The 26998-nt window shown below is 42.7% G+C and overlaps 1 protein-coding gene across 5 annotated transcripts in view; it reads left to right on the top strand.

Annotated features, from left to right (window-relative positions):
- The window catches only part of CACNA1D (calcium voltage-gated channel subunit alpha1 D), a 344231-nt gene that overhangs the window by 178190 nt on the left and 139043 nt on the right, over positions 1-26998 (top strand). For 3 of the 5 annotated variants that reach the window (XM_043886198.1, XM_043886201.1, XM_043886203.1), the window contains exons 5-8: positions 6459-6601; positions 11215-11367; positions 11935-12131; positions 18192-18295. In XM_043886198.1, the coding sequence (XP_043742133.1) occupies positions 6459-6601; positions 11215-11367; positions 11935-12131; positions 18192-18295 (597 nt within the window). Of the gene's footprint in view, positions 1-6458; positions 6602-11214; positions 11368-11934; positions 12132-18191; positions 18296-18848; positions 18953-26998 lie in introns of all 5 variants that reach the window. The other 2 variants (XM_043886202.1, XM_043886200.1) reach the window with 1 other exon arrangement.

Below are 26998 nucleotides of genomic sequence, written 5' to 3'. Positions count from 1 at the left end.
GAAAGCTGCTTCAAGTCATATCATGATCATAATCAAATTGCTCAAGACCAAAGATAAAGATAAATCTTAAAAGTAGAGAAAAAGTTATTGTAGACTTCTTGTCAACAACTATGCAATCCAGAAGACAATAGAAATTTTTAGAGTTCTAGGGAAAAAGGTCCACCTAGAATTCTTATTCAGTGAAGATACCTTAAAAAATTAAGAAAGAAAATTTTTTAGACAAACCACAGCTGAGAATTCACCACCAGGAGACCTGCACCTTAAGAAATATGAAGGAATTTCTTCACATGGAAGACAGCGACATTAGAAATACCAATCCATATGAAAAAAAGAAATGAAGAATCCCAGAAAGGGTAAATGCATATATAAATATGAAAACATTTTTTCTCATTTTAAAAGTTTCTTTATAGCAATTGATTATTTAAAGCAAAAATAACAGCAGTGGATTGTGGGGTTTATAGCATCTATGAAAGTAAAATAAAAAAATAACATGAAGGACAGAAACAAGGAAATATCCATATAGCATGGAAAAGTGCTTTAACAGTGGGTGGAATTATTTGAAGGTAGACCATGAGAAGTTAAAGAGTGTATGGTAAACCATAGAGCATAGGCCAGCAAGCTTCAGCTCATAGACAGAAAAGACATTTACTGCCTTTTTCACCTCCTACACTGACAAAGTATTTGGCTGTATGCTTTAACAGATTAAGTTTTATTGGAAGACAGTCACACTCACTCATGTTTATGGCTATTTGGTGTTAGGATGGAAAAGTTGACTAGTTGTCACAGAGACCCTATGGCCTGCAAATCCTAAAATAGTTGCTCTCTGGCACTCCACAGAAAACTTGTGCTGACACTGGATCTAGAAGAGACACTCGAAAAATCAAGAGGTATAGTTAATAAGGCTGTATTAGAGATTAAATGGAATTCTTCAAAAGCTCATTTAATTTTTTTTCAATAAGCAGGAAAGAAAAGTTTGGTGGATAGAGCAAGTAGAGAGCAGATAACAAGATGATAGATTTAAACCCAGCTATACCCTTATTTAAAATCCAGAGGTTATCAGATTTTGTGTATGTATAAAAACACTCAATTCTGTAGTGTCTATAAGAAACCTAATTTACAAAGACAAATAATTTGAAAGTGAAAGGAGAGAAGAGGCTTCCCAGGTTAAAAAAAATCTGCTTGCCAATGCGGGAAACATGAGTTTGATCCCCTGATGAAGGAAATGGCAACCCACTCCAGTATTCTTTCTGGGAAAATTCCGTGGACAGAGAGGGCTCGCAGGCTACAGTCCATGGGGTCACAAAGAGTCGGACATGACTGAGTGACTAAACACAACAATAAATGGACAGAAAATTATATATCATGCAAAACTAATCAAAATTAAAAACCAATCAAAAGCTTTATTAATAACCAACAAAGTAGACTTCAGGACAGGAAATGTTATCAAGGACGCAGACATTTCATGATGATAAAAGAGTCACTTCATAAAGAAGATGTAATAATCCTAAATGTGTGTGTGGTATGTGTGTATGTGTGTGTAGATTGGCTATTAGGCTTATATGCTGTGATGATCTATGTGCCTAATAACAGATCTTCAAAATACATGAAGCACAAACTGATGGAAATGAAAGGGGGGAATAGACAAATCTTCAATTGTAGTTGTACACTTTAATACTCCTCTCTTGGGAGTGTTGATAGACCATCTAGCCAGAAAATCTTTAAGGATATAGGGACTTCTGAACAGTACCATCAACCAACTCGAGGAAATTGATTTTTCAGAGCACTGTGCTCATCAAGAGCAGAATGTACATTCTTTTCACGTGCATGTGGAACATTCAGCCAGAAAGACATATTCTGGGTCATGAAACAAATCTCAGTGAATTTAAGAAGATCAAAATAATATGAAAGTATGTTTTGAATGAATTTAGCAGTGTTTTAAAGAAGCATGTAAATTTCTATATATTAGTCATGATCAATTTGAAAATGAAATGTTAACATTATTATTTATTATGTCATCGGGTTTGATGATGGACTATTGAGGGATAAATAGTGCACTGACAATGACCAAACCTGCTAAGAGAAATTAAAAAAGACCTAAATACATGTTATCAACTGGAAGACCCAGTGTTCCAATTCATGGACTGTAGGACTCAACATTGTTAGAATATCAGTTCTTCCCAAATTGTGATATAGATTGAATCTAATCTAAATCCCAGTAAGATTATTGTAGAGACTGACAAATTTATTCAAAATTTTATATGAAAATTAGAGAGGCTCTAGACTTGCCAAGGAAATCTATAAGAACAAACGTGGAACCTGATCTTAAGACTTTGTATAAAGCCACAGTAGTCAAGACAGTGTGATACTAGAATAAGGGAGAGAAGATCAGTGGAACAAAAGAGAAAGTTTAGAAATAAGCCCATATGGATGTGATCAGTTGATTTTAGATAGAGGTGTCATGATGACTCAATAGATTAAGGAAACAATTTTCAACAAATAGTGCTGGAACAACTGTCCATGTGAAAAAGATGACTTTCTCCAGTCTTACCTCATACCATGTACAAATAATGCCTTAAAATGAATCATAAACCTATATTTAAAGTCTAAAACTATATTTTTAGGACAAAATCTTTATGACTTTGGGCTTTGGGACTTCTTAGGACCCAAAAAAGCATTTGCCATAAAAGAAATAATAGAATTTTTGAACCTTATCAAAATTAAAACTTTTATTCAAAAGAGACACTGTGAAGAAAATAAAAGATATGGCACAGATTGGGAAATAATATTCCCACTACATGTACATGACCATGGACTTGTATTCAGAATTTATAAAGAATTCTTATAACTGGAAGGTAAGAATATGACCCAGTATATAAATGGGCAAAAAATTTGAACAGATCTTCACAAAAGAAGATGTGTAAATGGTCAACAAGCACCTGAAAAGATGTTCAGTGTTATTGATAATTGGAGAAATGCCAATTAAAACAGTGATATAGCATTACATACCCACTAGTATTAGTAAAAAGATTGACAAGACCAGATGTTAACCAAAATACAGAGCAACTGGAACTCTTATACACCGCTTATAGAAATGGAAAATGGTATTATCACTTTGGAAAAGTTTGCCAATTTCTTACAAAGGTAACTATGCAGCGATCATATGACCAGTACTGTTCTTGAGTACTTAACCAAAAGAAGTTAAAATACATGTTCACAAAGAGACTTCATAATAGAGAGAAACTGATAACAACCCAAATATTCTTCAGCAGGTAAATGGATAAACTCATTGTGGTATGTTCATATAGTGGAGTATCACTCAACAATAAAACATAGCAGCTTGGGTGATCTCAAAACTATGGTGAACAAAAGATAAAAGGAGAACATGCTGTATGACTGTATTTATGTAAGATTCTAGAAAAGGAGATAAAAAGAAAACAACTCTACGTGATAAAACTGATAAAGTCAGTGGATACCTGAGGCTGAGCTGAGGATGACTGCAAAGAGGCATGAGAGAACTGTTTGAGTATTTGTTACTTGGGCTCATGCCTTTGTCAAAACCTGTCTCACTGTACTCATTAAATGGCTGCATTTTATTTTCTATAAAGTAAACCACAGTAAAGTTGGTTTAACAAGTTAAAAAAAAATCATCCAAGAAACTCTAGTCGAACTGGCCTTGATCTTTTTTTCTCATTAAATATGAAAACCTTTAGAACTTCACATTATCCTTTATCTAAAATATGTACAAAAGTATAGTCAAAGAGCAGAAGAAAAGTTTAAAAAGAAAAAGGAAAATTTAATTGTTATGTCTTTACTTGAATCAAATTCCTACTCACTGAAGTTTCCAACTGCCGATTCTATCTTAATCCAATGGATTTTCCGTTCCAAGTCAACCATGACCTATTGCTTTTGTCAAGATTCCCAATAACAGAGACATTAAGAAAGTAATTGATATTTTCTAAAATGTTAACTGTTATAATGTGACCACAGGAAGGTTCAACGTGTCTACCAGAGCTGATGTAATTCTCTGTATAGAAAAGTTTGATCTGAGCCAACTTTTATTCCACTCCTCTAAATTTTCCAATAAACATGTATTTCAGGGGTTCAAGCTCATCACTTAAGCTTTGTGAACACAAGGGGCTCATTCTCTTACTTCTAATTTGTGTTTAGTTTGGGTAGTTGCTTGCCTTTTCCTTCTGTCTGGAGATATACTTTTAATAACAATTGAGGATCAAATAGTTTCTCCTTTTGTCCTCATCTCTTCAGGCACATGGTACTTAGTTTGGTTGGGTGGAAGGGGAGGACAATGAAGGCGTAATCTCACAGAATATTAGAATGGGAAGGACAGGGTTCTGTATCATTTAATCAGTTTTCTCAGTTTACACAGACATAAACTAAGTCCCCAAGAAGGAGAGAGACTTTCCTAATGCCTCCTAACTTTTAGGAATGGAAGCAAGGCCCCTGAGGCCTCTGGCCGCCTGGAAACAGCAGTCAGCTTCCCTGTCTGATTCAGGCTCCTCAGTGAGGGGGGAGGCATTGTTCACCTGTTTTCAAGGGCATCACTGAAGAACAGGGGATAAAAATGCCATGATGTGTACATTGCAAAACACTGATACTTGAAAGCAATCTTAAGTCACCACCTGCATAAATTATTTTCCTAACCCTTTGGGATGAAAATTCCTGCGGCTGCTGCATTTCAGAAGAGTTTGAGGTTTTCTTTCTTCCTTTGGCTTTGTTTTTGTGACACTGTGAACTTGTTTGGGAGGGCAGACTTTTAACTTCAGCCTTGACTGTGGGGGGGTTTGCAGTAATTACAAAACTGTGCTAATGAGAGAGAGAGACCTATCATAAATGTGATACATTTCCCAGTCATAACCAGAAAGAGCCTGCCTTCTGTAGCTTTGAAAAGGTAAAGACCTGACATACTCCTGCTCCACTTCCCCTGCCTCCCACCCCTCAGGTTCACTGCTAATTGTGGTACTGTTATTAAAACAAATGACCCGTCTTTAAACACCCCAGAATGCCATGGCTCTGCCCCATCAGGGCTGTAATCAGACCACCCTGTATTTTATGGACTTAGTGTCTTGGCTATCCTGAGGCATGCCAGTGGGGGCAGAGTTTCTACTTTAGCTGCTAATTAAACTTTGGAAACCTTTTCTTTGTTGCTGGGCCAATCATTTCCACAATCTGATTGGCCCGAGTTGATTCTGTTTGAAAGGGGCAAATTTCTATTTATTCTGAAAAACAAGCAACAATTCCAAAGAACAAATGTTTATTTGAAAAAAAAAATGTTTATTTGAAAGAGCAAAAGTAACTGTCAAGTGAGTGGATTGCCTGAAAATAGCTTTATTCGAAAAACCTTCTGAGAATAGGAAAAAATTTGTCGTGGCTGCCAGATACAATATTATTCACATTTCAAAAGAGAAAATGACGATATTAGTACCTTGTCTTAGGTTTCTGCGTTTGGCTTTTGCTCAGCTCCTTGGCATCTGTGATTTACAGCATGCCCTGAACATCCCTGTGAGGATGGAGGTGGGGCTGTGTGCGTCTCAGTGACTGTATTGGAAGTGGTGTAACATATTGAATAAGATTTGGGAGTTTGGAGTTATTCACTCATTGATTTATTCATCATATATTTCTTGAGTGCTTCCTGTGGTCAGGAACTGTTTTAGGCACTGGGCTGAAACAGACTAAATGAACAGAGAGACGACAGTTCCCTGCCATTGTGGTAAAGAACCTGCCTCCCAGTGGAAGAAACATAAGAGACTTGGGTTGGATCCCTGGGTCGGGAAGATCCCCTGGAAAAGGAAATGGCAACCCACTCCAGTATTCTTCCCTGGAGAATCCCATGGGCAGAGAAACCTGGTGGGCTGCAGTCCATGGGGTCGTAGAGTCGGACGTGACTGAAGTGACTTCCACTTAACACATGGAGCCTACATTCAGTGAGGCCAACATACCTGGATTCATATGTTAGTTTTGCCATTAGTTGTGTGGCCTTGGGCAAGTTACTTGTTCTCACCAAGTTTGCTTCCTCACATGTAATATAGTGTCCATGATCTCCAGTGCATAACATTTTTGAGGATTAACAAGATAATTGACGTAAAGTGCTTAGCACATGGTGAGCGCTCATGAATGGGAGCTACTATGATTATTGTCATCATTACTGCTGTTTGGGCAATTCCATTGTCATCATTGGAAGAGGGGATTTACCAGGGATCTAGGGGGCTATCTTGCTAGGATGCTCCATTGGCAGGAAAACAGGTGAGATCAGTCGCATCTCTGGTCCTTCTAGATGTAGGAGCCTAGCCAGGGGTCACAACCCAGTTCTCGCCTCTGTCTTGCTTTCACTTAAGCATCAGCCTTATAGAATTAGCTTTTGTTAAAAAATAGCTATTCTCACCATCCTGTTTTGCTTCCCTGCGTGACAGACTCTAACATTTCTTCCTCTCTTCTTCTTTCAGATTGTTTAGTGTAATTTTGGAACAATTAACCAAAGAAACAGAAGGCGGTAACCACTCCAGTGGCAAATCAGGAGGCTTTGACGTCAAAGCCCTCCGCGCCTTTCGAGTGTTACGACCACTTCGACTAGTATCAGGAGTGCCCAGTAAGCACGTTTCGTTTCCTAAAGCCAGGATTTTGTGGATCGGTTTTCTTCTGGGTGGGTCTCGGGATTATGAAGCTGGGCGTGAGGAGGTGAGTTGCTGTTCTACAGCCAGGGTTTCTGCAGGCAACACCGTGGAGGCCTTCACTCTGTACAAAGTACTCTTGCTTATGTTGTCACTTTGGGTCCCCGTGACAGCCCCAGTGGGAGTGGAGTAGGGGCAGTAGTGATCATTGTCTTCCTGATTTTGTAGAAGAGAGTGTATTCTCTTGGGCAGAGACCAAGTGAGTGGTGGTAGGAGACCGTGAGTTCAGACCTCGTGACTGCAGTCTAGTCTTCAGCCTCTGACACCATCACTCCTTATTACAGCATCATTCCTCCCACTTTCAGGCCGGCCTCTCTGAACATGGCGGCTTGTATAGACAGGGGTGTTAGAGGGCTCAACTGACTGCCTTTTCTCAAAGTGAGCTGCGAGGGCCTGGAATCCTGAAACTTCTACTTAACTATCCCACAGGGGGGCTGTGCCCATCCCACTGCAGGGAGGAAGTGAATGCTTCTGGGTCCTCCCTGGGTGCAGGGCACAGTAGCACCTGCCAGAAGGTGGTTGTAAGGTCTGAATGCAGTAACGCAGAGAGAGCCTTCAGCACAAGATCCGGAGCTGGAGAGGGGTAGCTCAGTGTGAGAGACGCTGTGTCACCCGCTAGTCTCCAATACCTGTCTGTGCCAGGCCCTCGTTTGCTTCTTGCTCCAGATCTCCAGGCCAGATCCAGTGCCACCTGAGTATGCCCCATCCATGCCCCAGCCAGGAATTTGCATAAGGAGAAAGGCGTGTGCTTCCCTGGGCTCTGCCCATGAGAGGACATCCCTCTTGGGGACTTCTGAGGGCAGACACTTTAGTGCCTCTCCAAGGACTGTGGCTGTGAGGTGACTGCCTGCTTCCAGCTGCAGGATGGCTATGGGATTGCAGGGTGTGCCTTTTTTTCACAGCTCATAAAACCTTCAAAAGAGCACAGATCATGTTTTTGCTTCTTCAGAAGTTCTTCATAAATTTGTGTTAAACCTGTTGGCACTCAGAATGCACCAAAAATTCTCTGGAAAAAAAAATTCCAAATTTAACATTTTAAAATGTAGGAAGTGGTGTTTTGTGTGTACTTGTTTTTCCAGATGGTTCATTTATTTTTCATTGAAAAAGATCAGCACAAGTCAAAGCCACAGTACCGTCTGGAAGCAATTGAGAAAAATAGACATACCTTGAAAATGACTGGCCCTGTTACGTGTGCCATGATTAAATGAGAAGTTCAGTGAGCAAACATGAGGTTTCAGATTCAGTTGTTACAGCTTAATCTAATTTCAAAGTAACCACGGCAACTTTTTCCCCCAAAGAGCAAATGACAGGCCAGCCTGCCTGCGGTATTTGTGTTGTGAGCAGACGCGCGGGTGCTGTGGCTTTGTGGATCTGAGTCATGCGTGAGGACTCCTCGGCCTGTGTTCATTAACTGCCCTGTGGGGAGCATCCAAGCCTCTCAGCAGACCACGCTGGGCTTTGAGGAGGTGGACTGGGGTCTCTGGGTCGTGCTCTTTCCCATGCTGGTTGGCAGCTGTGGACTAGTGATTTCTTAAGTACCTGCAATTGTTAAAAATGCCTGGGAAGGTGTGACTATTTACACGTACCTCGGAGATGTCTAATCCCTTCTGAAGACAACTCAGAGTGTCCTGCAAGACTGATTTTGTGTGTGTATGTGCACATAAGTTCCTTCATTGGAAGGTAAATATGTGTTTCAAATAGAGTCCTTCAGATGTGTGTGGAGCTCTTCACCACCCACTCTCAGGTAATAGGTACCTATGAGAATCCTCGAGCGTTATATAGGAAAGAACCCTCAAGATCATCTGGTCCAAGAGCACTGTCTTCTAGGTGAGGAAGCTCACAGAAACCCTGGGCAGGTTCTCACAGCCAGTGGGTGGCCAGACGGGACCAGACCCCTGGCCTGCTAGTTCCTGGCTCAGTGTTCTTTCTGCTCCATTTCACGGCTTCCTTGTTTAGAGCTCTGTGAAATCTGCTGGACACATTGGTCATTTACAAAAGAGCCTAATACCATGAAAGTGTACATATGCACTTGAGGATATAATGTCATTATTTCATAAATGTGGCCCATCTGAAATATTACAGTTACAATAAACATATTTATGAAACATAGGGTTCACTGCCATTCAGTTGAGAAGAGCTAACTGCTGGATGATGATTTTGGATGGCCCTTGCATATCTTAAAATAAAAACCAAATGAAAAAACAAACAAACCCCGTCTTGTCCAAGTAGATTAGAGCATATGTTTCTTTTTCTCTTCATCTATTCCTTATGGAAGATGAAAACATTACAAGTCATCCTATTGATCATTGTTTTCTTCAGAAGACATCATTTGAACATTTAAATATCTGAAGGCAGTATGTAGGATTTTGTCTTAATGAAAGTCTGGAAAGAGGTTCTTTGTGAGTCTAAAAACCTCTTATCACTCTTCTCTCCCCATCCTGTCCCCCACCTCTTCCCGTGCACTTCTTATCAAGGTGAACTTTTACTGTTACTGCTGATAAGTATTTTTCTGTTTGCTTGGTGTGTTCTGATTTCTAACGTATTTCATTCTAGCATCTCAGTCTCTTCTTTCTTTCTTTGTGTATGTATCGGGAAGGTACTGTGAGAAGATACTAGAAAAGGGCACTTTGGAGGAGAGAGAGGTAGCAGGGAGAGGAAGGGAAAGAAGAAGAAAAGGGGGAGAAAGTTGGACTGGGGGCTCTGGGTCATGCTGTTTCCTGTGCTGGTTGGCAGCTGTGGGCTAGTGATTTCTTAAGTACCTGCAATTGTTAAAAATGCCTGGGAAGGTGTGACTGTTTACAGTGGAGAAGCTGAGTTGGGTCTCAGTGCTGGCCACATGTCTCACTGTGAGGGCATGTGCATGTTGTCAGGGGGCCTGCATCTAGTTGGCTCTGGTTTCCTGCTGACCACTCTCCCTTCAGCTCCTGCTTCCTTCCACCTGGTCCTGAGTATTGCCCCACCGTCGCTCTTGGCCTGGTCTTTTCTCTTCCTGTACCATGGCTCTCAGTGTTGCTCCAGGTGTGGGTAGCTCCAAGGTTTGCACATCTCTCCCTTATCTCTAAGGTCTGAGGTTCAGCCACAGGGCTCAGCCTCCTTCATGTGAAGTGATCAGACTCACCAGGTGTTCAGTTCTCACCCTCCCCTTCCTCTAACCCTCTTTTACCTCCCCCACTCCAGGGGAGCCTCCTTTTGCTCAAGCCCTGGGGTTAGCCTCATGACCCTGCCAACCTGGGCACCTTCCTCTAACTCAGATGCACTTTCTGAGTTCTGATCTCTTCTGGATTCTCACCCTGTCCTCCCTGGAGAGCCCAGCACCCTCCAGCTACTTCTTTGCCTGTTTTGCCTTTTGCAGCCCCACTTGTCTTTATAAGGGGCTTCCCTGGTGGCTCAAATGGTAAAGAATCTGCCTGCAATGCAGGAGACCCAAGTTCCATCCCTGGGTTGGGAAGATTCCCCTGGAGAAGAAAATGCAACCAACTGCAGTACTCTTGCCTGGAGAATTCCATGGACAGAGGAGCCTGGCAGGCTATAGTCCACGGGATAGCAAAGAGTTGAACACGACTGAGCAGCTTTCACTTTTTATCTTTCTAAAAAGGCTGCCTTTTGAGTTTTCTTGGCTCTTTCCCATGTATACATGTTATGAAACTTTTGTTTGATTTAGAATAAATAAAGAGGCTGTCTTTTGACAGCCTCTAAAGTTTGGCCTCTAAAGCCTCTAAAGTCCCCTGAAGTGGACTAAAGTCTGGCCCTGTAATCTGAATCCAGGACCCAGAGCTACCTAGTAGATCGCAGCTGCAATCTGCTTGCCTTTCCTGCTATCCTTTTCCACTGCATGACCGCCAACCAAGACTCTCCGTCCCCGAGCACGGGACACTCGCTCTCTTCTGTGCCTTGGGTGCTTTCTTCCTCTGCTTGGAGCAGCCTCTCTCCCATGCCCGCGACCCACCTGCCTATGGAAATCCATCCTGCTCGGCCTTCAGGCGCTCCAGAGAGGGAGGCTCCTGCCCAGCTCTCTTTCTCCCCCTTGCACTCAGAAGTGATGTCTTTCATCCCTCCTTTAGTTTTCACTGTGTAATGTTACTCATCTGGCATCTGTGTGCTTCCTTAGAGTAACTCGTGTGCAATGCTTACGTCTCTCACTAGAACCTAACCTCTGGGAGGAACCACACTGTGTGCCACATCTTTATAGTCCCCAAAACACTCCACCTTATGTTTGCCACGTGGCAGATGTTCAAGGAATTTTGTTGAGTGGGTGAACAAATGCAGAAATGAGTGACTTTCATATCCAGCCGTTCCCTCTCTAGGCCTCAGTTTTCCCATCTTTCTAGTTAAGAGAGTTAGATTAGATGATCTTTGAGAGGATCCTTTTTAACTTCTCTCACACCCAGGTTTCATGTTAATTCAAAGTTCTGAAATACCTCCTTGAATTTTATTACCATGTACCCCATACAGAACAGGCATCATTAGGAAGTATATAAATACATCCCTGAAATATCTTGCTGGCTCACAAACTTGTTTTTGTCTTTCCTAGGTTTACAAGTTGTCCTGAACTCCATTATAAAAGCCATGGTTCCCCTCCTTCACATAGCCCTTTTGGTATTATTTGTAATCATAATCTATGCTATTATAGGATTGGAGCTTTTTATTGGAAAAATGCACAAAACATGTTTTTTTGCTGACTCAGGTGAGTAATGAAAATGGTTGCTCACCAAACTATTTAAAAATTTAACTTTCCCCAAAACAACTTTTCTGGTTTGGGGAAAATCTAAAACAAAATGAGAGAGAGGGAGGGGGAAGAAAATGGAAAGCCAAATACATTGGTAAATCTAAGCCAGTTCTTAGTGTGAATTAGAATTAATGAGAATTTAGTTTCTTTTTTTATCTTGATTTCCTGTGTAATGGGTTCTGGCAAACAAGATGGGGGGGGGCCCCCTGAAACTGGGCTATGAGGTGGATTAATAGTGTTTCTCTGGGACTTCCCTGGTCTGGGGGACTCCACACTCCCAATGCAGGGGTCCCAGATTTGATCCTTAGTCAGGGACCTAGATCCCATGTGCCACTCTAAGACCTGACACAGCCGAATAAGTAAAGTGTAATGTTTTTTAAAAATACTGTTGGTCCGTATAGGCTGAGGAAAGGTGCTGTGAGAGTGAGGACAGAGGAGAGAGGGGTAAATTCTCTGCTCCCGCGGCATGGGTTCCTGAGGGTCGTTCCTGCCTGGAGTGGTGAAGCCTGCCTCCTCTGTTTGCAGATATGGTGGCTGAAGAGGACCCAGCGCCGTGTGCGTTCTCAGGGAATGGACGCCAGTGCACCGCCAATGGCACGGAGTGTAGGAGTGGCTGGGTTGGCCCCAATGGCGGCATCACCAACTTTGACAACTTTGCCTTTGCCATGCTCACTGTGTTTCAGTGCATCACCATGGAGGGCTGGACAGACGTGCTCTACTGGGTAAGCAGCTTGCGGAGGGAGTTGACGGAGTGTGCTTTCCCTGGATAAAAGTGTTTCATTAGCTGGAACCATTGGGGAGCTGGCTGGAACAGACCCCCTGGAAGTGAGTTCTTTGGGAAGGGAAGCAGACCCTCTTTTCACTCAGCAAGACCCATTACGTCTCCCCATCAGGGCCTTGCTTTCAGCTGTAGAAAGCTGCTACAGGAGGTGGACACCCTCGCATCCCCAGTATCTCCTGGGGACTTACCGCTGAGCAAGTCCAGTAGTCCCCCTTGCTGGAGGAACTCCAGAAGGCCGGAGCTGTCCTGATTAAACACTTGAAGAGCCCAGGGTCATTCCCCAGAGTAAGAGGCCCCCGGGCTTCCATAGACTAAAACTAATCTTTTATACCTAGAGGCAGGTTGCTCTACCAGGTCCTAAATAGAAGGTAATCCATCAATTAATTGGATTCTTTTCAGGCTTTCCATAGCTTAAAGCCCAAATGGGTTTTTCCCTTATTACAGTGTTTCCCTTTTGCATCTTCAGTATTACTACAAACCAGCCCTTAGCGATCTCTTCCTTTTTCTTTGGCAGTAGAGAACTTTGGCAGAGAGGGTAGAGATGGCACATCAGCCTTCCAGGGCTGGTGGACCTGTTCGTGAAAACAGATGGACACCCTTTGTATGGCTCAGGGCTAGCTTCTCTCGTTCCTGACAGAGCCAGTAGGGTTTGCTACAGATGAAGAGCAGTTGTATTTTAACAGTCATTTCTCAGAGTTGAGTTTATTTGTTTACTTCTGTGTTTGATAGAATTTGAAAAAACTCACAGAAGTTTAGAAATTATTTTTCCATGGCACAGAGTTGTTGGGAAAAAACAGCTGCCTTGTAGATTTTGAGCATAAACCCAGGTCCAAATGGAATTAACCAGGATTCCAATAATGATTTGTTAAAAGGTAATGAGTAATAGCATACTTTTTAAATGGTCGGTCTCCAGTTAGACAGTCTACACGTTGAGAAGTATTTTCTGATAGGATCTAAATTTTAGACACTGTGTAAGAATTCCCATTACTCTATTAACTTCAGAGAACAGAACATATAATGGTTGTAAACAGGTTTTTGCTTCCCTTCCCCAGTGAATTACATGCTTGCAGAGTTGTAGAAATGTCTGTATGTTCAATGTTAGGCAAAGAAAATACATTTTATTTTCATCCCCAAAGTGTTAGTCTAGTTTGGTAACAAGGTTTTTAAAACATCGCCAGCATGTCATATCTTATTTCTTCCCCTTCCCGTCCTTTTTCTAATTGTCATAGGAGAGAGTGAGTGCGAGTGTGTGTGTATGTGTGCAATCTGTTATTTATATCCATAACACAATGCCTTTTGTCAAATTTTTTGTGAAGAGAAAGAGGAAGATTATATAGGATGAGCCAAGCCCATGGCCATGCATGAGGACCCTCTGATTAGGTAAAGAGCTCATTTTCAGTATTATGTTTTAAGTTGCCACTCCTGGTTAGATTAGTGGAGGGCACAATCCCCAGTCTTCCTTTGAATTTTCTGATAGATAGAAAAAGCATCATTCAAATAGCCCAAATTCAGGTCCTTCCCCCTCAAACAGTACAGAAGATGTTTTGATTTAAAACAAACAAATGAAAAAATCAGTGACTCCTCAGCTCTATTCTCCCTATTTTCATGGTGTATTGACATTGCTGATCCGACATGCCCTGACAAATGGACAGTTGCAGACTTTATGTTTCTTCACATTGATTCTCTCATTATGATCTTCCTATTGCCAAGTTAGTGAAAACTCTGGGAGTGTGTGATTAAAGGAGAGAAGACTCCACGTACCTAGAAACAAAAGTTTCTACTTGCTTTCCTGAGAACCTCTAAGTATCACCTAGGATGATATAATTATTACTTCTATTTTTCATATGACAGTCACAAGGCTAATAATTTGACAACATAATAATTACATTCTCTATGAATTACATGGCGTCTTTATTCCAATGGAGGAACTCCAGTAACTTATCAACCTTATGCCAGTCTATATCCCTTTATAGAAGGTCTGGGAAACAGTGGAATATAGACCCCTGGACATCCTCAAAGTCCTGCTGCAAGTGGTTGTGGTATTTGATTTACAACAAGGGTCTACAGACCTTTTTTTTTTTTCGTAAGGGGCCAGACAGTAAATATATGTGGCCGGGAAGACCATAATGTCTATGTCACAACTGCTCAGCTCTGTCCATGTCACTTGGAAGCAGCTGCAGACAACATATACACCTGTGGCTTCATTCCAGTATTTATTTATAGACACTGACATGTGAATTTTGTATAACATTCCTGTGTCATGAGATAGTCCAGATTTTTTTTTCCCACCATTTAAAAATGTAAAAGCCATTTTTAGCTCAAGGGCCGTCCAAAAGCAGGTGGTAGGCTGGTTTGGCCCACGGGTCATAATGTCATGACCCCTGGTCTAGACTAGAACCCCCGTCTCTTTCCTTGGCACTTCTCCGTTCTCAGAGGTTTGTGAGCCCTTCTGGAACACTAGGGGGCAGCTTAGGGATGTCTCCCAGAGTGCTCATTGAGATCTTATTCTCAAACATAGCAGGTTGCTTCTAATTACTTACTGATTACATTTATTACCTCTGCATAGACATAGGCAGGAGCCAGGCCCCACCCTTCTTCCTATTTTATGGGCCGCAGTCAGTGGGACCCACCGCCGTGCACAGAACAGCGCCTCCCTGCCCAGCACAGCACCCGGCCCAAAGCTGGTGCTCAGCAGACACCAGCTACCACTACTCTTCAAGTTCACAATCCCATTGCCTCAGGGTAGATGGGCCTTTTTAAAATGCCTAATTTTTTTCCACAGCCAGAGTGTAAAGGGAACATCTTGAGAGAGAACTGAGATTTGATTTTAAATATTGGTTGCAAGCAAATTTTTCAGTCCTTTAGGTGTTGGTATATGGTGGACAGAGTCTTTGCCAGGGATGAGTTTGAGTCTGGTTGAGTATGTTCAGTGTTCCCAACTTCATGGATGCCTCAGTCCCCAGGAGTGCCTGGCAAGTGGTGGCAGGGTCTTGGGAAGGTGGGCCCAGTATGCAGAAAGACATGCGTAGAACAGGACCCCTTGGATATGTGGGGAATGGGATTATTAACTTCTGATAGAAAACCATTTTTTAAGTGCTCTTTTTTTGAAGTGAATTCCATAAGCATAGTTAAGCTGCCATCTGATCCACACATTTCTTGTCCAGAGGCATAAAGGTATAGTGCAGGGAAAAAGCCTTAAGACTGGAGAAGGCTGGTTGCCTGACTTTGGGTAGGTCACCCAAATACCCTGGGCTTTAACTTTGTGTCGTCCACAAGATGTGGAGTAACACTACATGATCCTATTATTTTTTTCTTCAACTCCAAGGAAATGGTTTTAAATGTAGGAAATGAATTAAAATATTAGAATTGATTTCAGGAAAGAATTATACATATCAATTATTTGTGGCCTTTTGCCTTAGTGCCAACCTCTTCTCTTAGTGAGCAGCACACCTATGGCAGTGCTGGCTGTCAGACTCAAACAGGAGGTTCCCTTGGCCAAGGTGATAGTCTTCTTCATTCAGGGTACCTGGGAACTCCCTCTTTAGTTAGCCAGCAGCTTGCCTTTCTGCTCCTTTCTCCGATTCTAGGCTCAGGGGAGCCACAATCAATATATCAAGTTTCTAGTAGTCTTTGCAATAGAAAAAACAAAAAGCCTTAGATTAATCAGAGACATGGATATGCATCTCAGTCTTTGAAGTGAGGGGAAACTGAAACTAGGTTATTATTTCCTGAGTACCAGGGACATGCCATGATGACTTTGACATAAATATTTTAAAAATCTAAATTGAAACGATTGAGCTCACGCCGCTTTCTCCCTTGCTGACAAAGGACACGCAGACAAAATCCCAAGCAGAGTCTCTATTTTTGTGTGGGTATTTCAGGGACCGGCTTGCCAGTTCTGACTTGTCCCATGCGATTGGTAAAGTCTAAGACATACTAGCCTCTGAAAAGAGACCAGCGTTGAGAAGGTTTCTTCAGGAGAAAGACTGGCCCTTAGAGCTTAATTTTTATTTCTCTTTCCCACGCTCTGGAGATTTAGGGTCTCCTGTGGCCTTTGGTTTTCCCTTGGCCCCCATGGGTTATTCTAGGTGATATTTCTGATTTGAGCAAAAACACTTATTTCTAAGAAATCAGAAGTTTCTTTAATAATAATAATGAAAAAAACGTTCCCTCCCAAGTTGGAGCAGACAGCTGTTCCCGGAACCATCCTCTGGAACACGGGGCTGAGGCCTGAAAGAGGATGGGCGGGGCAGATGCCCGGCTGACGGCTAACACACTTTGCTGAGGTGTGCGAGGGCGGGGTCCCCTAGTGGGGACCCTGGACACGCACCCCCTTCCTCTCTGTGAGCGAGCACACTCTCCCTGGTCATGCGTGCCCCTCTTGCCCCAGCAGAGGGGAAGCAGGCCCAGAGAGGGGTCTGTGGAAAGCCCTGACTCCAGGCTGGGCTCCGGTTACTCCGCCAGGCAGCCTGTTTCTCCTCCTGCACATCTAGGTTATTTAAATAAGTTTAGTGGTGTAGTTGCTTTGGAAGAATTACCCTCGGCCTTCCTGCTGAAATTAGTTTATCCAACTTAATGAGATCAACAATTGCAGCCACGGCCCTGCCTCATTCATTACTCTAATTGCCGATATAAGATGTGCAGACTGATAGCAGTTCCAGTAAGCACATCAATTTTCATGTGGCCAAACAGGTGTTTCATAAGGGCTTTAATGCCCTCTCCCTAGACTTCAGCAACAGATGTTAGGTAATTTTTTTTTTTTTAATGTTCTCTTTTTCTGTTTGGTTTTTGCTTGAGGCAAACAGTGAAATGCATGTTTCATTCTATAAAGCTAAAAACCTAGTGCCAGTTAATGTAAAGAAAGCACATGCTTAACAGCTTGACCTCGGAAAGCCAGAACCATGAATCAGCCCAGACCATATACCGTTCTGTTAGCTGGGGATTCCAGCAGAGTCAGGCCTGGGTCATTCATTCAGTCCTCTTACTGGTGCTTCACACCTCTTCTTGGAGAAGTGTTTGCCCCATTTAACACTGACCTGTGCTGTTAGAAAGTTGCATCCAGCCGTGAACCCTGAAGCACCTGTTTGCTCCAGCACAAAAACTGCTCATGAGCAGACCTCCCCGGGAAGGTATGTCCAGGGGGCCATGTCTGATTGTGCTGCTTCACTTGGCACAGAAGTAGGGACACCAGGTTCCTTTGAAAGAACTCACAGCTGGTGCCACCTGTCTCAGGGCAGGTTATGTAGGTTCAGGCTAGATTTGAGAGATGAGGGCTTTTTTATTTCTCCTTACTGGTAAGAGTTGGGTCCTTCCTATGGGTGCAGTTGAGGAAAAAAAAAGTCTCATTCCCCAAAGCACCCCTGAATATGTCAGCTAGTTGACTTCTGAATACTTTCCTTCTTTGCATTAATTTAGCTGTGCTTGCACTGACATAGCAGATAATCCAGATTTAAAGTGGGTTAGGTTTCCTGGGATAGATTGGCTTCCAATCTACCCAAAATCCAATAACTGGAAAATTACTATTTTAGGGTTTTTTAAAAAAAGAATTTATAGAGTCAAATGCTACAGATTTGTCTCTATAGCTAAAACTTTTCCACCATCACAAATTTTGAAAGCAAGAATACTACCAACAATTTGGGCAGAGTAGAAAATAGTTTCTAGCTAAACACTAGTTTTGTCTTCTATCAAAATCTCTGAAAATCGCTTACCAAGGCAATTTCTTCTAAGAAAGAGCCAAATTCTAGCTGATTGCCCTAGCAGTGGCCAGAGTTTGCTATTATTTGCCCTGAAAGTTTTGATGACTGTGTGTGTGTGTGTGTGTGTGTGTGTGTGTGTGTGTGTGTTGGGAGTATATAATGAATGTGCATTGGCTACTATTGTCTGATTTGAAGCTAAGTAAATGTTTAATTAAATGTATGGAATGCTGTCTCTAATGTAACCCTCTCTCCTTATTAGATTCTCTTATTAACCCACTCCTATGAGACCATCTTATTTCTTACAGATGAATGATGCTATGGGATTTGAATTGCCCTGGGTGTATTTTGTCAGTCTCGTCATCTTTGGGTCATTTTTCGTACTAAATCTTGTGCTTGGTGTATTGAGCGGGTAAGCTACACCTCTTTCATCTTGAAAGCAGAGTCCTGAGAACAGTTGCCAAGACCACACAGGCTTGCTAGATGGGGGCCGCCGGGTGGGTGCCAAGCGTTTTATGTGTCCTCCAAGATGCTTTCTTTTCTGCTGAAGCTTCCCAAACCAAGACGTTTCCTGGAACTTCACCAGCCTTCGTGAAAGAAAGCTATAGGATAATTATTGACCAGAGATTAATCAGCGTTGTCACTTGGGATTTAAATCATTGGCATCGCTTGCCCATTTGTCCTAAAAGGAGATACATCTATAATTGCTTTATTGGTCTGGATCCAAATATGATGCAGATTAATTGGTACCAAACAGTAGCTAAATGACTTTCAGTAGGCCACATTTGGGGATTTCCGCAGCAGAACCTGCCCTTATTGAAAGAACAAAACTGGAAGGCCCTTGGCGGGATCCCATCCTTGGAGCACCAGTCCTCAGTCAAAGCCCTAGTGGTCCAGCAGCAGTTCCTGGGGCTCTGCTCTTTGGCAAATGGATAACTGATAACTAATCTCCTTACATTTTACAGGTAAATGATGCGATAGGATGGGAATGGCCATGGGTGTATTTTGTTAGTCTCATCATCCTTGGCTCATTTTTCGTCCTTAACCTGGTTCTTGGTGTCCTTAGTGGGTAAGCAGTTGGATCCGTGTCCCACATTCTGCAGCTCCCATGTGTGAGGCAGCTCCCTACAGCTTTCTCTGCATGCGTGTGGACTCTGATGTCCCCCCTGTGTGTTGCTTTGGGACTAAACTGTAATTCTCAATGCTCGTATCTGTCTGTGAGATTCTGTGTTTCTGATGCTTGCCAAACTATTAATTGAATGAAACCATTTCCCTGAAGCGAGTCACATTTATATGCCAGTGTGTAGGAGTGGATTAAGAGTGACTAAAAGGATGCCCAGCCTTGGTCTCCCCCAGCAAAGGGCCTTTGTCTTTTGTGGTTTTCTTCCCGTTAGTATTAGTACATAGCCTAGCCCTTTAAAGTTATTTGCAGTGTATCATGATTATTTCCAGTGGTGTTTCAGATTTCATGGTAAAGGAGAAATAAGCCTAGATTAGCACAGAAATACTGGACAGTTTCAAAATCTCACATCCTTCCCATGGGGATCATTTATTAGCTTGGTTTTCTGCTGCTATCACTGTGAGAATATTCCCTTGAATTCGTTTTTAATCTTAGCTCACAGAATCTGTCTTTAATGCAGAGTAATAATCAGCTTTTGCACCTAAATTTCCTCCAGCCTTATCATTGTCCGTGTCACTCAGTCATCATTTTCGAAATTTCGCTTGGTTGGCCTCCTTGGCTCTGTGGATTGACGGGGGTTCAGTGGAGACTGGGAGCAGAGTGGGGCCCTCTCTTGTCTGTGGTTGCCATCCTAGAGCCCTCCTGGGCAGCCTTGCACCTTCCCCGCCACACAGACACCCCACACAGTACCCCAGAGAAGGGAGTGGGACCTCCCCAGGTCCTCAGTGCCAGCTTATCGCCATTGCAGGGGCCTGGGAGTGTGACCGAGGCGCGTAGGTGCCCGTTTCCCCCGAGGAGGCCCTGTCACTCCCTGAGCTCAGACATCCTCCAGAGATACTGCTGATAGACTTGATTCCCACTGAGTTTATCTACTCCTCACTCACTTTATCTCTGTCTTGCTGAGAGCTTGTATCTCGGGGGAAGTGATGTCTTCATGTAATGCCGAGTCAGTGGAGAGACCTTTATCTCACTTTTCTAAACACTGCCTTTTCCAGAGCAGAGAACGAGCTAGTTCCCCATCTCTGCTTCCTCTCCTCATCTTCCTCTCAGCTCCCCTGCCTGTTTTCAGGGCCAACAAGTTTAGAATTCTCCTTGACCGAGTGTGGTCGCTTTCACAACATGGATGCCCACTGTCCTGTGAAGCCCCGTCTAGAAATGAGCCAGGAGCCCATGCCCCACAGTGAGGGGAAAGGGGGCTCTGGGCCTAGTCCTGGATGTGACAGCTGACCCCCTGCCCCTACCCGGGCCAAAGATTCTTTGTCTGGATAAACGGCTCTTCAAGCCTAAAGTTCTTTCACGTCACACTTTAAAAGTGCCTTCTTCCTAATGACCCTCCGTGGCCTTAGGTCAGTGTCAGGATGGTGAGGGTGGAATTTATCCCTGGAGAAACAGCATCGTGTTGATTTTATTACAGGAACAGCCCATACAAGGTTAACAGCAATTCTGTTGTGAATTCCTTGGCGCCCTGTGTCTCCTAAACCCAACTAAACTGAGGCCATGGAAACGACTAATTTTAACTGTGCCAGTGACATGCCTTATCTCTGAGCTTCCCAGAGCAGGAACATCACCCCGGCAGGATGAGGCAGACTTAAAAAGGGTAAAGGGGAAAAAGCCGGGAGGGACCCGTTATTATAATGGTGGATGCTAAATATGCACCCTGTGGGGGTACCCACAGCTGGAGGATAAGGACGCACACACCATGATGGAACAGCCAGTTTACTGAAATATATTTTGGGGAAAGTAATAAGTAACTTTAAAATATTTTTAAATCAGAACAAAACTAGATCCCTTATGAAGGAGAATGCAAATGACATTTGAATTCTTAAAATAAAACCCAAGAATTCCCAGCAATATTCAGTCAGTTCCACGATGTGCCCCAGCTCCCCCGGGGCTGCAGCTGACCCTGCCTGGACGTGCGAGGCCACTTGGGTAGGAGATGTCCAGCAGTGCTCTGTGCAAAGGAGGAACCACGTCCGCAGAGCAGTCTTCCAGCGTGTTCGCAAATTTGGTCACTTTTCCTGAGTTCTTGCTGCATGTCTGGCTCCGGGCCAGGAGCCAGGGTGCCAAGATGTTTAAGACACAGATGGGGGCCTTGTGCTCAGACAGTCACTGTCTGGGATGGGACTGTCACTGGGCAGTGCAGGATGGCCAAGCTAAAGTAGGGGTGGGGACAGAGAAGACTGTAGGGGCGGTATGTCTATGAGCTGGATGTTGAAAGATGATAAGGTATCTGTGGGGGTGGCGGTGGGGTGAGCTAGGGGTGGAAAAAGCAGAGAACAGGCTGCTCCCACCTTTCTTAACAGTTAGTTACTTGGACTTCTCTGCCTGGGTACTCCTCCTTGACTTTCCCCTGAAGCAACAAAAAATCAAAATCAGTCATTTGTCTTTATTTTCTTGTTTCAGAGAAATGAAATTAAAAATTTTTTTTTTTGTTTTAATCTTAGGGTTCTTCTCAATGTTTTTAGGGAACGTTGGAGGAAATACAAAATCAGAAGGACATAAATGTTAAAAAGGAGATGGCCTATGTTGCATAGCCCCTTAGGGACCATTGGACCACCACAAATGTAATTCCAAAAATCCTGAATCAAAAGGCTGTCCTGTTGTAGACCATGTTGCTGCTTTCTAATGAAGGATCATTATAAGATGCTGTGTGTCTTTAAGTCAACCATTTGGAAATATTTGTTGCTCTTCCTTGGCTCCTCTTTTTTTTCCGTGTGGCCATGCCATCCTATTGTATCCTTAAACTGATTTTAATCTGTGCACTTGATTTGGTATTGGTAGATTTTTAAAGCATTGTTAAGACTGATGCTTTGAAATTTTTGGTTTTACAGCAGACTGTTTTTCTCAAGGTGAGTATGAGGTTCATGAACTGTACACCCTGCATAGGCAAGCATGATCCTGGATGAAGACATTTCTCCCCCAGGTACTTGTGCTGTGTGGGAGGAGCCGAGAAAGTCAGTAACTAGAGTTCTGATTTCATAATAAGTTGTTATCAAGGAGATGGTCCTGTTATGACCAAGTGTTAGAAAGAATGTCTCAGTTAAGTCTACAGTTCAGATGGCTTGTCTCATTGGCTTTGATGATTTTTCGCTTTTAAAATTGCTCGCTTAATGCTTGTCCCCTTTGGGTTGTTTTTTTTTTTTTCTCTGTAGGTAGGTAAGATAAGAGAACATGGTGGTGTCCAGCACTTTGTGTCTTTAGAGTCACTGCCAGATCCCGAGGGGGGATGGTGGTCATGGACAGTGGGCTCACATCTTCACCTTCAGGGACCACCTGATGCCAGGCACACCTGCGGTAAGGTAGAGGGCCCTCTGAGCCCTGTGGTGTGGGTCAGACCCCCCAAAAGGGGCTGGTGGATGAGATGCGAATTAGAAGACCTGGGTTCTGGTCACGTGCTAGATAACTCTGGGACTTCACGTAGGAGTCCAGAGCCTACATCTCTTGGCCCCTCAAAGGGGAATGATGCTGCTGTGCCATCCCCACCCACACACACAGGGTAGGTGGCTTTAGGTTGGCTCATGAATGTAGAAGTGCTTTGAAAAATAGATACTGCAAAGAATTTTACTCATTGAATATATCTTTCTCTGACCTCTGTGGAACTCCTCCCGATTCCCTCCTTGGGTGAAGTGGAAACAATAGCTAAGAGGCTATTTGGAAAATATCTGAAGTGTACCATTTTCTGAATTTCCCAGGAAGAGACCAAGAGAAATAGGCTTTGTATGCCCATTAATACTGTACTCAGTGCCCCCATGATCAGGCCATGGAGGTTCTTTGTCATCTATAAAGTGGGGTGCAGCTCTCAATCATGATTGAAGTTCTGACAGCGATTTATTTTTGCACAAGTAGGGAGGCATGGGATTTCTGTAACATATGGCTAAACACTGGCTTTAGAGTTGGATAATCAAGAATTAACTCTCTGCCCTACCTTTTACCAACTATGAGATTTGGTAAAATGGTTTACCTGTTCGAGCTTCACTTTCCTTGTCTGTAAAATGATGTTAATAGTATTAACCGTGGGGAGTTGCGAGAGGATTCAGTGAGCTGATGAGTGTAGAGAGCTTCATTACTTTGATGGTGATAGCTTGAGTAAGAGTATATAAAATGAGATCTGATGCAAGAAAAATCTAATCAACTCAATTCTTTTAATTTTTTTCCCTTGTGACCAGGCCTATAGGTAGGGTTTAATTTGCATGACTCTTTTACTCAGGATGTTAATAAACTAAGTATTCTCTACTTAGTTTAGAGTAGAGAATTTGCTTTTAGAGGATCTAATGTCCAAAAATGCTTTTAGAGGTGCAGGAAGGTAAAATGAAAATACTTAGAAGTTGGTAAATTATGAAGTCCTTGCTAAGCAAAGATCTGATTTGCCTTTGTCTCTGTTTCTGCCAAAGACAGACTAAGGGCCCATGGTGCCTAGACTGGTTTTGATGTCTATTAGATGGATTTCTCCTGAGAAGTTTAGATAATCTCTGATATTTATATAGTGGCAGTCAGATCCCTGGCACTTAGCAATGGCCAGGAAGAGATTAGATAAAAGACCCTTAAGAGATTAGTGTAATATAACCCAGACTTTGATGCATCTGTTCTCTGTCAGCCTTTGAAGTCAGGCCCCATATGCCATTTTTCATAGTAAATCCAAAGGGCAATTTTAGGATCCTATGCTGTGAATATTTTTCTATGCAGTTGTTTTGAACACTGTTGTCTTGGTGCCCGGATATTCCCTGTCATAAAATGGGGTTTAAAAACTCCATTCTCTTTTCTTTTATAAATTCAGTATCATAATGTGAAGGTTCTTTAATTAATGTGCCAAACTATGACCAATATTGAGACCGTTCTCTGCCCTAGTCTTTTTAAAAATATTTATTTATTTGTGACTGTGTTGGGTCTTTGTTGCTGGGCTCGGACTTTCTCTAGTTGTGGCGAGTGGGGGCTCCTCTCCATTTGCAGTGTGTGGGCTTCTCATCACCGTGGCTTCTTTGTTGTGGGCTCTGGGCATGTGGTCTTGGTAGTTGTGGCGCACAGATTTAGTTGCCCCCCGGCATGTGGGGTTCAGACCAGGGATTGAACCCATATCCCCTCCATTGGCAGGCAGATTCTTAACCATTGGATTGCCAGGAAAGTCCCTCTGATCACTTTTTTAGAGGAAAAAAATGATTAATGAATTTCATCTCCTAATCCTTAGACTTGACTCATATTTGTCCAGAACATCATATTTCTCTTCAGTCTATTTGTTTTCTCTTTAGTCCACATTAATTTGGGGAAAAGGATGCTTGGTGATTGGTTGAAAATGTTGGGATTAAAAAAACCTAGGCAGAGATTGATGCATGGCTTCTCTACTTGTGTAACTGCTGGTGTAGAGGGAGTGGAAGGGGGTTGCATGGCAAGTGGGGGTGACTGTACTGTATTAGAATTTTACAAAATAGGTTCAGGTTTGGAGGGCATCATAATTTGCACCCTAGTCTGTTAAATTCACACCGTTATGAACCACGGTCAATCAGAGATCGCCTCTAGTTCCCTCCCCTTGAATGTTGGCTCAGAGGGAAAAACATACCAGGTATATTGTGGAGACATACCCTCTGGGAATAGGCATTTGTATAAATTATTCATGACTGGGATTAGAATTTGCTCTCATTCAATGTTTTACCAGCATCTGCTGACAAAAAATGAACAACAGAATTTCTTCCTGTACATAAACAGATCCGCATTTTAGAAGAGTAGTCGAATTGCTTGTGACATTGAAAGGGGGTATTGTTAGGTAATGGGATAACCAGGCTGTCAGCGTGATTGGTTACCAGTACATTACAGAATAAAATTGTATTGAGTTAATGAGTTAATTTCATATCTTGACAACAGGCAGAGAAAGCTCACAGAGGTCTGGTTCAAAAACAAGGGGACAGTGGAAGGTTCTTTGTAGATAGTTCTTGCAATTAAAAAAGAAAAAAGATTTTCCTGTGTTTAATTAGTGATGATCAGTCTTCCAGATTCCTAGACAAAGACACTCTTAATGATCACTTGTAGCAAAATATTTCCCCACAGTTAACTGGATGTATCTTTGGTTTGACTTGACTCATAGATGAAAGAGTTGTCCACACAGTTGGAGGTCTCTTTTCTTGAACTTGGAAGTAGTGTTGTGAGTGGGGTTGAAAGCCAAGGGAGAGATCTATGGTCCTTTAGTAACTTTACATGGTTTGGTTTTGGTAGAACAAGAAATTAAGCCCTGCTTCAGCTCTACGTGGAAGAATGCTAAATTTCCTTTTTCTAATAAAGAACTGTGCTGAACATTTTTATAGACTTTTAAGCACTGAGCTTTCTTGTTGCAGAGCTAAGATGCTGTCGGGGGTAGCTGACAGCTGGATACTGGTACCGTCAGTACTGTGGTACCTGAAGTGAATAGGCCGATAGCCACACCTGACATTAACAAGTGAGTGGTAACCTCTCTGCCACTGGCTTGCAGCGACTGTTTCCATAGAAATGGCTATTGGGATCAGTGCAAACGAGGTAAGTGAAAGTTTTCCCTGATCCTTGTTTTCATCAAGCTGATGTCGGTTTCCCTGGCAACAGCAGTGGACAGCAGCCAGGCACTAGCAGCAGATTGAGGAGAGCTCTCTCACTTGTCAGCTGTGGCTATCATGTACTCCTAACCCAATCCTTTTTTATAAGAGATAACAAAACACCTCTGAGGACCCAGGAGGCATCTCTGGCCACACGTGCCCTCCCGAGCACCCATCTTGCCAATGAAGAGTTCTACACTTAGAGGAATTCATCACTGAGCTTTCATGCAGAGGCTCAGTTCTTCATAAAGCCACTGGCACCTTAGCAGTTGAAATTAAAGCCATAATTTTCCTGTGTTCCCTATTCAGTTGGTGGCATTAACAATTGTTCTTATTTCTGCAGTGAAGGGTTGTTTATGAATTTAATAATTTGACTTCTGTGAGAAACATATTGATGATTGCCCTAAGGTGCTACTGTCAACCTTACATCAGTTTTTTTCTTTTTCCTTTCTTGTAATATTCTTTTATAGGCTGGTAAAATTGCTTGCAGAAATCAAATCTTGGTATAGCAGAACAGCTCAGGATAGCAAGACCCATACGTCTGTGGTACTGGGAGCTCTTCTTTATTCAAGTTCCGCAGTTGTCCTAATAAATAAAATGTTCCAGGAACATCTTTGACAAAGGAGGCAAGGATATACAATGGAAAAAAGACAACCTCTTTAACAAGTGGTGCTGGGAAAACTGGTCAACCACTTGTAAAAGAATGAAACTTTTTTGTTTTTTAAATTGATTTTTGGTAGAGTATAGTTGCTTGACAATGTTGTGTTGGTTTCTGTTGTATAGCACAGTGACTTAGTTATACGTATACATATATTCCTTCTTTTTTAGATTTCCTTCCCACTTAAGCCAACACAGAGCACCGAGTAGAGTTCTCTGAGCTATGCAGTAGGGTCTCATTAGTTATCTATTTTATACACACTAATGTATATATGTCAATTCCAGCCCCCAATTCAACCCACCTTCCCACCCCTCCTTAGTTTCCATAAGTTTGTCCACATCTGTGTCTCTGTTTCTGTTTTGGAAATAAGTTCACCCGTACCATTTTCCTAGATTCTGCACAGAAGCGACATTATGTTTAAGCAGGTGTGGGCACCGAAGGTAAAAATATCACCTCCTGTGTGAGATAGTGTTCTAAGGCCCCAGAGAGCAGAGCGGAGCTATTGTCACTGCCAGGGCATGTAAAGTGAGAGTGTCGGGGGGGCACAGAGTAAGGTGTTGGGCACTATCTTATTTTAAGCCCTTAAAGGTATTATTAATACTTTAAAACTATTTTCTGTGGCGTATTCCTTGGTGGGTCCAGTGGTTAGGACTCCCCACTTCCACTACAGGGGACCTGGGTTTGGTCCCTGGTCAGGGAAATAGGACCCTATAAGCCATGTGGCAC

The sequence above is a fragment of the Cervus elaphus genome, chromosome 24 (genome assembly GCF_910594005.1).
Source record: "Cervus elaphus chromosome 24, mCerEla1.1, whole genome shotgun sequence".
Lineage (NCBI taxonomy): Eukaryota > Metazoa > Chordata > Mammalia > Artiodactyla > Cervidae > Cervus > Cervus elaphus.
This window is presented reverse-complemented; position numbering and strand designations above follow the sequence as displayed.